Below are 13,595 nucleotides of genomic sequence, written 5' to 3'. Positions count from 1 at the left end.
GAGACAGCACACACGCGAACACACACACACACACACACACACACACACACACACACACACACACACACACACACACAGGAAAAAAACAGTTGTGTTATATGATACTTGAGTGGTCTTGCGTGTTGCGTAGGTTTGATTCGAACCATATGCACTATGTACACACACAGGACATGTTGCATATTGAGGAATAACAGTGCTATGACGTCTTGTGGAGAAGTGAGACGATGCTTTCTTACAAGCAAAGTAACGCAATAAAACCTGAGTGTCGGAAGCATCCTTACCGGGTGAAGTCATGGGCAAATGAATGAAAAAAATAAAGAAATATGAGAGAAAAACTGTTCGCAGAAAACAGAAACCATTTCCACGTACTCAAGGGGCTGGAGTCCAGTGTTTCAAAACCACGCTGAGTATCAAAATCCATATGGCTCACTGCTCCCTATGGATGGACACATATATATATACATAATCCTACACATACATGGACAGTTGCAGATTTCCTTTCACTGGCACACAAATTCACATGTACACAGAAAAACATGTTAGTACAAGTGTGCGCGTGTGTGTGCTTGCATGGACACACACATATACACACACACATGGAGGGAGTGAGGGGAATCTGTGGGTCCAGTCATGCCTCACCCATGAAGAGGTATCTGTTAGCAGTAGGAGTTATCATTGGCCATGGAGGCTTATTCCTTCACCAGAGGAGACCATGCCAGGAAATGACTGATAACAGAGCGCAGCAATGACTGGCTCGCACAGCAGCAGCACATGGAGACCCTGGCTGGGATGAAGGAATGATGGGAATATGTACACATACATCAAACAGTACAGCACAAGCCCTCCTCCCCCTCTTTCAGTCTTTTCTGCTAATAACATGTCTATTTATATTGCATTAGCCAAGAAACAGGATTGAGGAAGCAGCTCACTCAGAGGTAAAACCACATTTTTCTGATCTAATATTCGAAATGTTATTTGTAGCAATGTCAAGCTGCAAAATGAAAATGCTCATAAGCATGCAGGGAAATTGATGGTTTGTGTGATCGCTTGAGAGAGACTCATAACTTTGAGTCATACACTGTGGTATTTAATTTAGGTAAATCAATTTATTCACTGTAATATGGTCATCTACTGCCAAAATCACTCTCTGCAGAGGGAAATGGGAAGGGTCTTGAAATACTTCATACTTCCTGACAGCTGAAGGACTATGTTTTTTTTTAAGGCTAGGAGTTTTCCTTTCTCAATGGAAATGCCCAACAGGCAAATTAAAGGAATAATTCTCCAGAACGTCTCAGGAGCAACAGGATGGAGCAAGGATTTGGATAAATAATTCAAATCCACAAGAGGACACACATCTAGGATTCAACTGGTGAAATATGGTTGGAGGAAATGTGAAGTATTACAGAATTCAATACAAAACAAAACTAAAGCAACAATGTGAACAGAACAGAAATGTGAGGAATGTTTATCTGATCTAACCTCTATCTTTTCTATCTAATCAACCAAGGACAAGAGGCACAACATGCCAAACTACATTATTTTTGGAGGTTATGAGTGGGTAAAAAAAAGAAGAGAAAAAAAAAAGGCCTTAGTACATCCACAATGTAGCGTTTCTTCAGTGTGGAAGCTGGTAAAACTGTTTCTGGGGATATTTATGGCCAAACAACACTAGCTAACATTTCCCATGACACTTATATGTTTGCCAAACGCTGTTTTGTCCTCATCCTTAAAGCTTTTAGCATTAATAATCCAAAATCCAAACCGGCTTAAGTTCAAATAACACAAGTTCAGGATCTCACATTGTTTGCTGTTGGTAATGACTCACAGAGCTAACATTTGTTTTCTTAGGCAGTTAAAACTGTCACTTTAACTTACGGCAAAAAACAAACTGTATGTGTAATGTGATGTGACAATGAAAAGCTAGCTATAACTAACAAAGAAACAATGGTAAGAGATGGTCGATGGAAAAGGCTCCCATGTTTACCATCCATATTTGTTTTGTTATCAGGCGCTTCATTACATTTCCTACAAGCTCCAACATTTCTGATATGACGCTCACACCTCAGTGTATATCTGAACACTAGTCAGTAAGTCAATTGTCCTCATACGAGTTCACACTACTGTCGATGCACTTAAGTTTCTTGAGCTTTTATCTGTGAATTTTTCCAGGACTGAGATGTTATTGATAAATTAAGTATAGTATATATAAATTAAGTGATGGATCATGTGCAGGAAGTCTTTGTTTTACTCTTACATGTCAATGCTTTCATCACAACTGAAGTCTGATGAAAACATTTTTCAACCAGTACATGCAGGTAATGTCAATGTAATTAGCTAAGCTGGCCGACTTCGGCTGAACAACGGTTGCTGACTAGAAAAGGAAAATCTTACCTCTGTCCACCTCTCTCTGAAGTCAAGGACCCTTTGCTTAAAAAATAACTACAATGTCAGGCAGTAAATGTGCCAGTGTATCAGCAGACTGAACCCTTTGGTTCAGTTGGGTGCTCAGATAAACGTACGTACTATGATGCCAACTTGGGTCACTCTTCAATTTAATTTTTCTGTTGAAATGGTAATGCATGGACCACTGCTCTTCATCAGAGAGGCGCCTTTATTCAGAGTCAAAAGGCTTCAGATCTTCTCCTGAATTCACCTGCTAATGGTGAACAGCAGCTACGACCAAACGGCTGCATTCAATTCAAACATGCTCAGTTTTCCATCTAATGCTGAATTAAATTGACAGAACACAGCATGCTGTTACTCTGATTAAATGATACATTCTTCAGTTCACTGTTGTCTGTGCCGTGGTATAATCAAAGATGCCTGTCAAGGCTGCGCTGCAGATAAAATGTGGACTGCGGGTTTCTGAGAATCTTTTCATGTACAGTACTTGGTACATCATGGCTTCAAGGTTACCTGCATCATAAAGAAGCAGCATTATCTCACGTTTGAGTAGATGTCAACACTGAATAAAAGGTTCAAACAAATACAGTACAACAGTGTGATCTATTATTTTCAGTGTTTCGTCTTTTATAGCCGTGGATGACACCTGGACTGGCAGTCAATACACGGGGAGCAGTCCTGTAATAAACCAAGCCAACATGCAGCAAAAAGCAGTCACATACCTGGAGGACAAGTTTTTTTACAGCCTCATGAAAAGGTGATTATACACTACATGAAAGCATTCAAAAATCAAAATATAGCCTGTTTCTCCCAACCCATGTATTACCATTAGGCTACATTTGAGTCTCAGAGCAAAGTATTATCCTAGAAAGTAAATACAATATGGCACATTATGAAAACCTTGAGGCTTATTTCACAATATTTACTGTTGATCTGAAGATATTTCAAACTCCTCAAGGACAACACATTGTGTCTGCTAACAAAAGGATTTCTAGATGATTAACCAGGTTGTAACTTTATCCAATTTTTTGTATGACAACATACAACACTGGAAAGAAACATTGTGATAGTAAAATACTTAAATTTCAGTAATTTACCAATTGAACAAAGAGATTATTGAACCCTTTGAACTTTGTGTGGAAATTGATACATATGAAGCAGGTGAAAAATCTTTTTTGTGACCCATTTATTCTTTTATCCAGTAGAATCCTTGATGATTTAATGATGCTAAACATCCTCTCAAATGTCAGGTTTAAAAAGTAAGGAAGTATCACTGTTTTTTTCATTGATGCTTAATGAATGATCTGACAACCAAAAGCTGTTCTACTAACTGATCTATAAAGCATCAGTAAAAGATTCGTTAACCATTTATCAATTGTATCTTATCTGAAAGTGGTCCTAAGATTGCCAGCTAGGGATCATTGGGAAATTCAGATACAGCACTGTGACTGAAATGTAAAGGTTAGACATGCAAGGTGCAAACTAGGCTTTGGCTAAAAAAGAAAGAGAGAAAGAGTGGGTGCATGCTTTACTTCTGCAAGGTTTCACACATTGAGTGGACAAACAATCTATTCCAATTAAAGCGAGCGGCAGCCCTGGTGACTGCAGAAGGGGCTGTGCTCCATCGGATCACATCATCCTTTCAAACACCCTAGAATAGCTGATTGTGATTTGGAGGAAACAGGCCCCTTCAGGAACAACTAGTGTGGGCTGGCAGCAGGGAAAGGGGAGGGGGGGTGGGTGGGTGGCAGACTGGCTCCAAGTTAGTCCAGAAAATTCGACAGCAAATAGTGTTGCAGCGGAGGTGGTGGAGGTGGCGGTGGTGGTGGTGGCGGGAGGCGCCAGGAGGAGGGCAAGGCCATTAATCCTCGTTGCAGCCCCAGTTTACCGCTCTTACTGCATGTGGGGCGAGGAGGCAAATTAATTATGTGGCTGAGATTAATTAGGTGATGTTAAGGGAAATCTGTGACTGTAAAACTTTAGAGGGCTGCACAGCTGACTAGACTAATGGGGCGTTCATGAACTCTTAATAGATGCTACTCTGATGTTGAGTAGTGTGTAAGCAGAGCAGAGAGCGAGAGAGACACCCAGAAAACAGTGAAAGCAGAGTGAAGATGTGTCCTTGCAAAAACTAATTTCACCAGAGAGGATTCAGAAGGCTTCCTCTAGGAGCACCTGCACCAACTTCATCTCAAGCTTTAGACTATTTCCAAGCACATCTTTTTCCCCCTCGGTTCTTAAAACTGCTGCCATCTATGTTTTTTCTTTTTTTTTTTTTGAATTAATAATGGATTACATGAGTATGTGTAATGTGGGAGCTCTGTGAAGCTTTTTAATATTTTCCAGTTCATTGTTTATGGGCTCCAGCTTTGGTGTTTGGTTCATGTTCATTTGTGTTGTTTGCAGCTGTAGCAGGGAGCTTTACCATAATACACAAAAAGTATAGCAGTCAATATTCATCACTAAAAGCACCAATACGTTACTGTAGTTAATGAAGATACTCCATTCAAGAGCAGAGATATTATTAGCAAGATGTTCTTATTAGTACCCACTTTGTATGAAAAGAAAACTGTCTTTGACACGTTGTCACACATCAGATTGTTCGTACTGATGCAGCAATTCTACTATTGATCACAGTAGGGCTTGTTTTGTACTTTGGTAGTTCAATCCAGCTGTTGACAAAATGGATTTGGATAAACAGATTGTGAGATGTTTGATGCAGAGGAGCAGAAGAATAATAATGATTAAATAAATTGTACTGTGCAAAACTGTAATCATTTTTAGGCTTTTAGACTGTAACTTTGCTGTTTGTTTATATGTTTGGGCCAGTTATCTAACTTTACCATATAAAGGGAAATTGAACTGCTAACTCACGGCTAACAGCTCACTGGCTCACACCATTTATACCAGGCATTGATGTGCGTCCTGGGTGATGTTTTTCACAAGTGGAGAGCTCTAAGCACAGGTGTGAAAGCATTGAGAATGCATTAAGGTCAATTAGCTCCGATCACATTTGAAGGTTGTCTGGGCCACATGTGGTCACATTCCTTTAGGAGTATGAACATGAATGTGTCCCGGGGCAAACCGACAGACCACAAACTCTCCTGATGTGCTCTCATTTGTACACATTCAGTTGATTCTCAAATCACGTAAGATGGCTTTGTACGTGCTGTTGACAGTTTTGAAAAGCCCATAGAGATGTATAACATGCGACAGAATAGACCCAGTCCATGTTGTTGTAATTTATTCCTTTAATTTCCAGCAGTCTAGGCATGGACATGCATTACTGCTTCACACCAGTGAAGAACAACAACGCATTTGGTCCTTGCAAAGGAAAATGATGTGCATGTTCATTTGCATACACAACGGGGAAGTGAAATCCAGTCATGTGCCCTAATATTAGGTGTGAGCTGACTGAGTTCCCACTTGGGATGGAATCACCCAAGACGCATCGCATGTTAATACCAGGCACGAACAAGACCGCTGACATCTGAAACATGACGAGTGGCTCCGACCACATCTGCATTTTCTTTTTACAAGTAAGCTGAAAACAAGCTGATGTGGTCCAGCTTATTGTGATTTGACTTTCGAGTAAAGTGCAAGATGAACTATGAAGCAGAAGCGCTAACTACCTCAGAAATGTATCCAAGAGCAGCGCTTGATGAGATGTACTAGGTTACCGTCAACCACCAGAGATGAAGCTTTACATTAATTCCAGTTGTGTTGTTTCCCGCGCTGCTTTGTGTTTTTGCAGTCTATGGTGAAAAAAGGTTTATCTGGAAATTGCATCAGTCCTCTTTCGACCCAGAGAAACATGACGTTGACACTGTTGCTGCTGAATTTTGGTTTTTATGTAAAGAAAACCAGCATTCCTGCGAGTTCCTCCAGACTTCGCTGCTCTAGGACCATCTGGAGGCTTGACACCTTCAAAGCAACACTAAAAGCAGAAAAGCAGAACACGCCAGTTCAGTGTTAGCGCTACACATGCCAAATGACGCAAGCAGCTGTCTGATAATCTTACAGCAGGGATCAGCCTCCACCTTGCACCTCACCTCCACATACTCTGTTCTGTTTAGCCTTTCTTCTTCTGCCCCCCCCCCCCCTACGCCTGCAGCCAAGCCGGTTCTGCTGATAGCGAGTGATATAGTCTTACTCAACTATCAGCATAAAAAAACAAAACATGTGAACCGTAGGTAGATGAGGCAACACTCTGAGGGCAAAAGGAATCATTGAGATAGAAAAAAGAAAATATGGCTTTGGTCTGTATTGAAGGGGCAATGAGGTTGACATCATGTTTGCAGAGTCCCACTAAGCTCCTGAGTAAATCTAGGCCACATTCAAATATGAAGCCGCTACCGTAGGTTTTTGGAGCTTAATGTCTTTGAGACGGTGCTGCTGATGTTTTCAAAGTAGCAATAAGCTTTGAATAAATAATCCCGTGCCTCTCTAAAAAAACTCAATAAGAACATCACACCCTTGGGCATAAACAACTTAACAACTTTGATTTCTCTTGGTTTGGATTGTGCTTAAAGCTGAGTTTACTTATCTGCCCACTCTCAATTCTTTTACACTAATCCTAATTTGATGATAGTAGAATTGACTGAGTTAAATAAAAAATAAAAAATAGCTGTCCTAATAATTATTGCAGCTGTTTGTAGTGTGTAGTGAAGGTTTCATCTGATGCACAGACAGCAGCTTCTTAAATGTTAACCTTAACCTCAACAGTTTATAGATCCACTGTGGCCTGTATGCACCGAGTGGCCGATGCCACACAGGACCATGCAGTCAAAAACCGGATATAACAATGCGACGTGGTTTTATGTGAACATAACAGCACGCAACAAATGTTCAAAACCCCCTACCCACAACACGTAGCAGATGTATTCAGCACAGTGTGATCAAATAATCCAGAGCGACCGATGCAGCCTGCACACGCCTGTTAACTGAGTGGAAGTCATGACTTGAATCATCCTCTTTGCTTGTTAGGATCTGAGACACGAAACTGCACAGCAGACATATACATAATGGATGAATAAAAATAGATGAACCAAGATGAAAATAAAACAACCCAACATCAGACAAGCTAAAAATAAAATACATATTTATTATGGTATTAATTCTTCACTTCCCCCCCAAAAAAACAAACAAAAAAAAACAACTATTTACAGTACATCATCATGATCAACAAATATATGATGAACATTTATATAACTGAGTCTTACATAAAGAAACATTTTGAGTAACAAATACAAATTCAATATGGCGTGTGCCTGAAAGTGACTGAGAAAATCATAGCAGCAGGTAAAGGTCCTTCAGAGCTGTAAATGCAGTTAGATGTTAATTATGTCATAGTATATGAAGTGAAATGAGAGGGTATGACAATATTAAACTGCCATGGTACTTATCTTTATGCAACACATTGACCGGCACAGTCTCAAGTCTGAATGTCATCGTCAATGTCATATTAAGTCGCCTGGTTTGATCGAGCGAGCTGAGCAGTAGTGTGTTTCTAACAGTACAAAACAGACGGTTAAATTCATAAGAAAAAAAAACAAGACATGCAACAACAGCGCATGTCATGAACTGCAGTCTGCCCTGATATTTGGCTCAATCATACTCCAGTAACAAAGGGACTAGTACAAAAATAGATTTAGATTAAATTTACATTAGCTTTGTCTCTTCATCTACACTGTTAGCAAGGAAAACACTGTGGAGATTGATCCCCAAGCAACTTTTCACCAAACTACTGAGACTCAAAAGGTTCATTTCCAGTTGAATGTTCGACCCACCAGCTCAAAGAACTTCTTGTTGGGTTCATGAAAGAACTGGTAGAGTTTCTGGAGGATGGCGGGCGCCACGTGAGGGTGAGCCCTGCCTTTTGAGTCGTGTAAACACCTTTCTCGCCCATGGTCTCTCAAACAGTAGAATCCTTTTGTTTTATTGAAGTAAAAATTTGAAGCGTTTATCTGCGGTTCCAGTTTAAGGAATCGTTCCACCTTTTTCATCTCAGGGAACGGGTCCCTGATCAACTCGTCCCCGTCCACAACGTGAATGCTTTCCAGTGGGAAGTACTGCAGCCAGTTCTGCATGTGCATATAGTACAGGCTGCGATTGAGAGCCTTGTATCCCAGATTGATCTCGCCATCCTTCACCAGAATGGACTCGATGGGCTGGTAGCGCTTGTGCTTCTGGAGGCGGTTGTAAAACACCTGGGTGTAGTCCGAGAGCACGCGTTCAGTGGGATCTCTGAGGATGAGTAGCAGCTTGATGTCAGGGTTCATCTGATGGATGCGTTCGGGGACTTTGCTGGCGGTGAAGTAGGCCGGCGTCTTCTCCACCGTCAGCTGGTCGGGATAGGCGTAGGGCATCTGGCTGAGATACCAAGGCAAGCCCTTCGTGAAGTGACTCTCCCAGTCAAAGAAGTGCACCTCATTCTGAGCCGCTGCCACCGAGCTGTGCAGGCTGAGCATCTCAATCAGCGCCCGCGTCCCCCCCTTCCTCACGCCGATGATTATAATCTGAGGAAGCTGCTGAAGGGTCCCATTTGGGTGGGTGGTGGTCCCATTGTCGGTGGGCGATGAAGTGGGAGGCGAAGGTGGCCCCTCTTCAACCATCGGTCTCGAGGGGATGGGGGGAGACTGTATTGCAAAAAGCAGCAGCCCAAGGAGCAAGGCTGCCATGAGGGAGGTCCTGACCCTGGGGGATTTCAGCCTGGCGAAAGCACCAAAACGGTCTCCCACATTGAAAGAGCAACGGCCTGAGGACAACGGTCCAACGGAAAGAGCAAAAGAACTGCCTCTTCTCTGTCAGCAACCGCAACTGCAAGGGAAGAAAATAGCTGTGATTAGACGTTACCTGACAAAACAAAAAATGCCTCCAGAAAATACCTGCTAGTACACAAACCCTCTGACATTTAAAATCAGCACTTAAAAAGCTTCTAGTTTTAGGGAAGTAACACCAGAAACTCTTTCAAGATAACAAACCACATCTTAAACTGGAAGGTTATCTTTTTTATTTTTTGCTGTTTTTATCAGTAACTGATAGCTTCATGCCATTTACATATCTGTAAAAGAAAATGTGTCTGTGACTGTGCCCTTTCCTTTACTGTTGCAACACAACATACACAAGACTCTATGGCATAGAAACATGGCAGAAACACAAAATTAAAAATGTTATCAATTAAAATTTGAGTTCATTTGGTTATAATCAGGATGACTGCTGGACTGGTTTATAATTAATCAAGATAAAAATTAATTATACCAGGAAATACCTTTGCACGTGTCATAGTAAGATAAAAAAAAAAAAAAAACATGTTGAAGAGGAAACGCCAACCCTGACACTGACTCAAGGCTCCAGGGTATTTAGAAAGGCAGGTGCGGTAAATATACGGCAAAAAAAAAAAAAGCAAAAAGCAGCTAAGTCAAATTCAACATACAAATATGTTTATGAGTTGCGGACATTTTTAACAGCCTGTCACAGTCTCAATATGCCTCTCAATTTCACCACTTTGCACTGCCCGTGGAAAACCCACGAAGTGCCGTGAGACCTCTTACCTGTTTTAAACTACAATCGTCCACTCCTCCACACAGATTTCATTTCGTGCAGCTCCGGACACTCTGCCTCAAAGCACCAGTCGGCTACTTTCCAACCCAGCAGGCAGGTGATAGGATCCAGCTCGCTCTCCTCTCTCTTCTCTCTCTTCTCTCTCTTCTCGTCTCGCACCGATCGCACGTCCAGACTCAACACGGAGAAACAAAACTCGCCACCGACCGACGTTGTAGTCACAACTTCACCGGAGCGCCTCCTCCGAGCTGTGCTCCGCAGCCAGCCCGTCCTCCCGGTTTTTGACTGTCAGCTGTTTGTGAGATAGACACGCCCCCATCACGCCTTGCAGGACCACCGCCCCCCCACACACCCCCCCCCTCCCTGTGACTCAGGTTGTTGCAACTTATGGTATTTGACAGAGATAACGTTGCTGGTGTATGTGCGATATGACAAGGGGAACTGAAGCAGGTGTGTGGGACTGCATGGCTGCAGGTATAGAAATAATCAGTCTAAACACAGAGAGAGAAGGAGAAGGTGGAGAATATACTGTAACACAGCACTGTGATGTGATTATGTGTCAGAACATTGCTCCACATTTGCAGAGGATGCATTTGTTCCTGATTAAAGGGTATTTATACCAACAACAAAAAAAGCCCCCCAAATATTCCAACCAAGCAGTCTGAGTTGCTCTGTACAGAAAATTTGTTGCCCATAGAGAGCGTGGACCTTCTCAGGATTTGGATTTAAAAAGGCTATTCAGCCGAGCCTCCAGGAGTTCTCCCTCCACTCTTTGCTTTCAGGGGAAATCAGTGAAAGAGACAGACCGGTTATTCATCCCTGACATTCTTCTCCTCCTTTGTCCGCAGTGCATCCGCGGGTCGTCAACCAAAGTCCAAGTTTCACAATCCCACCACCTGTTGAGTTGTATTTTCTCTCTCTGTTTTTATTCTTTTATTTTATTTTTTTTTGTATTATTCCCCTAACATTTCGGCAACAGTGGGTCCGAAACTTTTATCTTTTATCCGATCCAAACTAAAGATTTACTGATGTGGAACTGAAGCAATGGATTTCACAATCTCCCTCTGAGTCACCTTTCGCATGTACAGTCAGTGTGTGAGAGAGTTTGAGCTGATGAGTAAGTGGCACATCACTGATGTCAAATACCTTTCCAGTTTGTGTCACATTTGCCCCGCAGTGATGAAAAAGACAGAGAGAAGAGAGATCTGCTTGGATACACAGCAGAGGTTCATTCACATGCAAATTATGATGGTGGGCAAATGTTATAAAGTCCATCTAAAGAAAACTCTTGATTTCAGCTTGTTTTTGATCAAATCTTTGTCAGCTGTAATTGGATGGCTGAGCAAACTATTGCCTGTTCCCTATGCTGATATTATGCCCCAAAAGCATGGGAAGCTTGAGGGTTTTGCAATTGAATATGGATGTATCTGATTTTACCCTTGTTTGCGAAAATTTCTGCTGTGTAGGTTATTTAAGGGAAGGCCATTACGGACATTAAAGCATCACTCTACGTATACCGGAGGGCTACGAGCGGGAGGTTTAATGCCACAGCAAAGGGTCAACCCCACTTCTTAAGTACATCTTTTCCTCTAGAGAGACTGCACACACATGTGCTTCATTTATTCAGGGTAGAAAAGTATAAGTGCTGATACGGCAAAGACTTTTTTCTCCACATTGATTTTTAGATGCAGTTTGGTAATCCTCAGATTCTGCCCTCATCTCTCCCAGAGAAGTGTGAATTCAGCGAAGTCGCGGGGCTGGCTTGTACAATGCTCTATAATCCCGCTTTGAGGATCATCGGAAGCGTTCGACCACATTAACGTGACAATGGTACATATTCAGAAACCATAAATACACTCAGTGCAACCTCAGTGACTTCCTTCATCCTCAGCTCAGAGGAACAGGATGAAATAACGTAACGGCAGTGGAGGATGCACAGAGACCCTTCAGTTATAGTAGCACTAAGACACCATATTAATGCTTCATTAGTGCATATATGATTACATTTCACTACACAAAAGTATTTGCAGCAAAAAGACACAGTTTAAAAGCATTATACAGTATATTTGATTTATTAATATTACTTATTTACAGTACTTAAATTACTATTAATTAAATTACTATTAATTAAAGTAATTAAATTACGCAGACATTTGAACAAAATATTCTCTTGAGTCACTTACTATACAACACTGATGTGTTTTTATGAACTGTTCTTATATATAAAGTCCTAATATTCAAGGTAACTACTAGTGGCCCCAACTATTAGATGATATAAGACTTGGAGAAAAAGTATATTTCCCTTTTAAATGTAATGCAGTACAAGTATACACATACAGTATCTTAAAATCTAAGTAAGAACAACAGTCACCTCTCTCTGCTTTGCTGGAGTCACTTCTGCTGCATGTTTCATCTTTACACTAAACCACTTTCTTATCGAATATTTCTCCCTAAATAGGTTTAAGGAGAGTTAAAGACAAATTAAATTAATCACTTGCCGTGTTGTTTCAGGATCAGCGAGCTTGAAAACATTCTCTTTTATCACTTGTGCCAACTGTGCACAGCTTTTTGTGTGTGTTTTGTTTTATCTGGCTCTAGCGGACTTAACAGATTCCAAATGGGCACACAGACTATTATGGGTAAACATGTGAAATGCATGCTCTGTGTGTGTCTCAGCTCTGATACCAATCTGTGGTGAAAACAATGCCAACAGCATCATATGTTTTTCAGAGGATACTATAAACAGCTTTATTGTGTGCATGCAAGCTCCTAGAAAAAGAAAAACTTAAAAAGAGGAATACATATCCTTAAATTAACATAAGACTGCAGTCACATTAGAATAAATCTATAGGTATGAAGCTTTACATTATTATATAGCAGCAAAAGCCACAAATGGATCAAACAATTCTCTTCATCTTTTCCATGGACTCAGGTGGAGCAATACTGTACCTGCAGGCTCTGTGACTAGTGTAACCGTAAACTGTTTTACACTTGATATTATTGTTTTCATCTCCATTTCCAACTAAACCATTTCCTTATTATTAGTTTTGATACAACACCCAGCTACACCCTCAGGCAAACAGTAATGTTGTTTGGTTTTTATTCTCCAGAGGAGTATCCCTCACATTGAGCCAAAATGAGAATTTCTTGTAATGCCAGTCCAGTTGTGTACGTGGAAATTTATTTAATACATCATTGTTCTTTGTCATTGTAAAACACCTGAGGAGGAACAACAGCCTATTATTTTCTATCACCTAATGCTACAGTTTAATTATATGCACTGTGAATCATCACCCGCCACACCACCCACCCGTGGCACACTGCAGGTCATTGAGCTTGTTCTATAGCTTCAGCTATTTAATGAAACAGTACTTTGTTCAAGTGGGTTCACTGTGTGGATCACTGCTGCAATCATTTACGGAGGAAATATAAGATGATGGTGAATGAAAATAATAAAAACTCGAAATTAAGCTGATTACATGTTGCTGGCTCCTATAGAAATACACTGGCAAACTAAGCAATTCTCTTTTTCTGAGATACACAGCTTCAGCTATTGTGATAGAAACCAGTTAAAAAGGTCTTCTCACCAGTTTGACCAACTGTTTTTACAAGGAGAGTTGTGAGATGAT

General features: G+C 41.1%; 1 protein-coding gene across 1 annotated transcript; it reads right to left on the bottom strand.

The window, feature by feature from the left end:
- Positions 1-7,487: 7,487 nt before the first annotated feature.
- hs3st1 (heparan sulfate (glucosamine) 3-O-sulfotransferase 1) lies at positions 7,488-10,223 on the bottom strand. Its single transcript, XM_085789306.1, has 2 exons — positions 9,957-10,223; positions 7,488-9,222 (listed from the first exon to the last, which is right to left on the bottom strand). The coding sequence occupies exon 2, from the start codon at positions 9,081-9,083 to the stop codon at positions 8,166-8,168; it is 918 nt and encodes a 305-aa protein (XP_085645432.1). The 5' UTR covers positions 9,084-9,222; positions 9,957-10,223; the 3' UTR covers positions 7,488-8,165.
- Positions 10,224-13,595: the final 3,372 nt, after the last annotated feature.

The sequence above is a fragment of the Trachurus japonicus genome, chromosome 10 (genome assembly GCF_045865225.1).
Source record: "Trachurus japonicus isolate A0001 chromosome 10, Traja_1.0".
Classification (NCBI taxonomy): Eukaryota; Metazoa; Chordata; class Actinopteri; order Carangiformes; family Carangidae; genus Trachurus; species Trachurus japonicus.
The sequence above is the reverse complement of the archived record's forward strand: the minus strand, read 5'-3'. Positions and strand labels throughout refer to the sequence as shown.

Coding starts and splice junctions, on each gene's coding strand:
- hs3st1 (XM_085789306.1), bottom strand. CDS start 9,083: ATGGCAGCCTTGCTCCTTGGGCTGCTGCTTTTTGCAATACAGTCTCCC.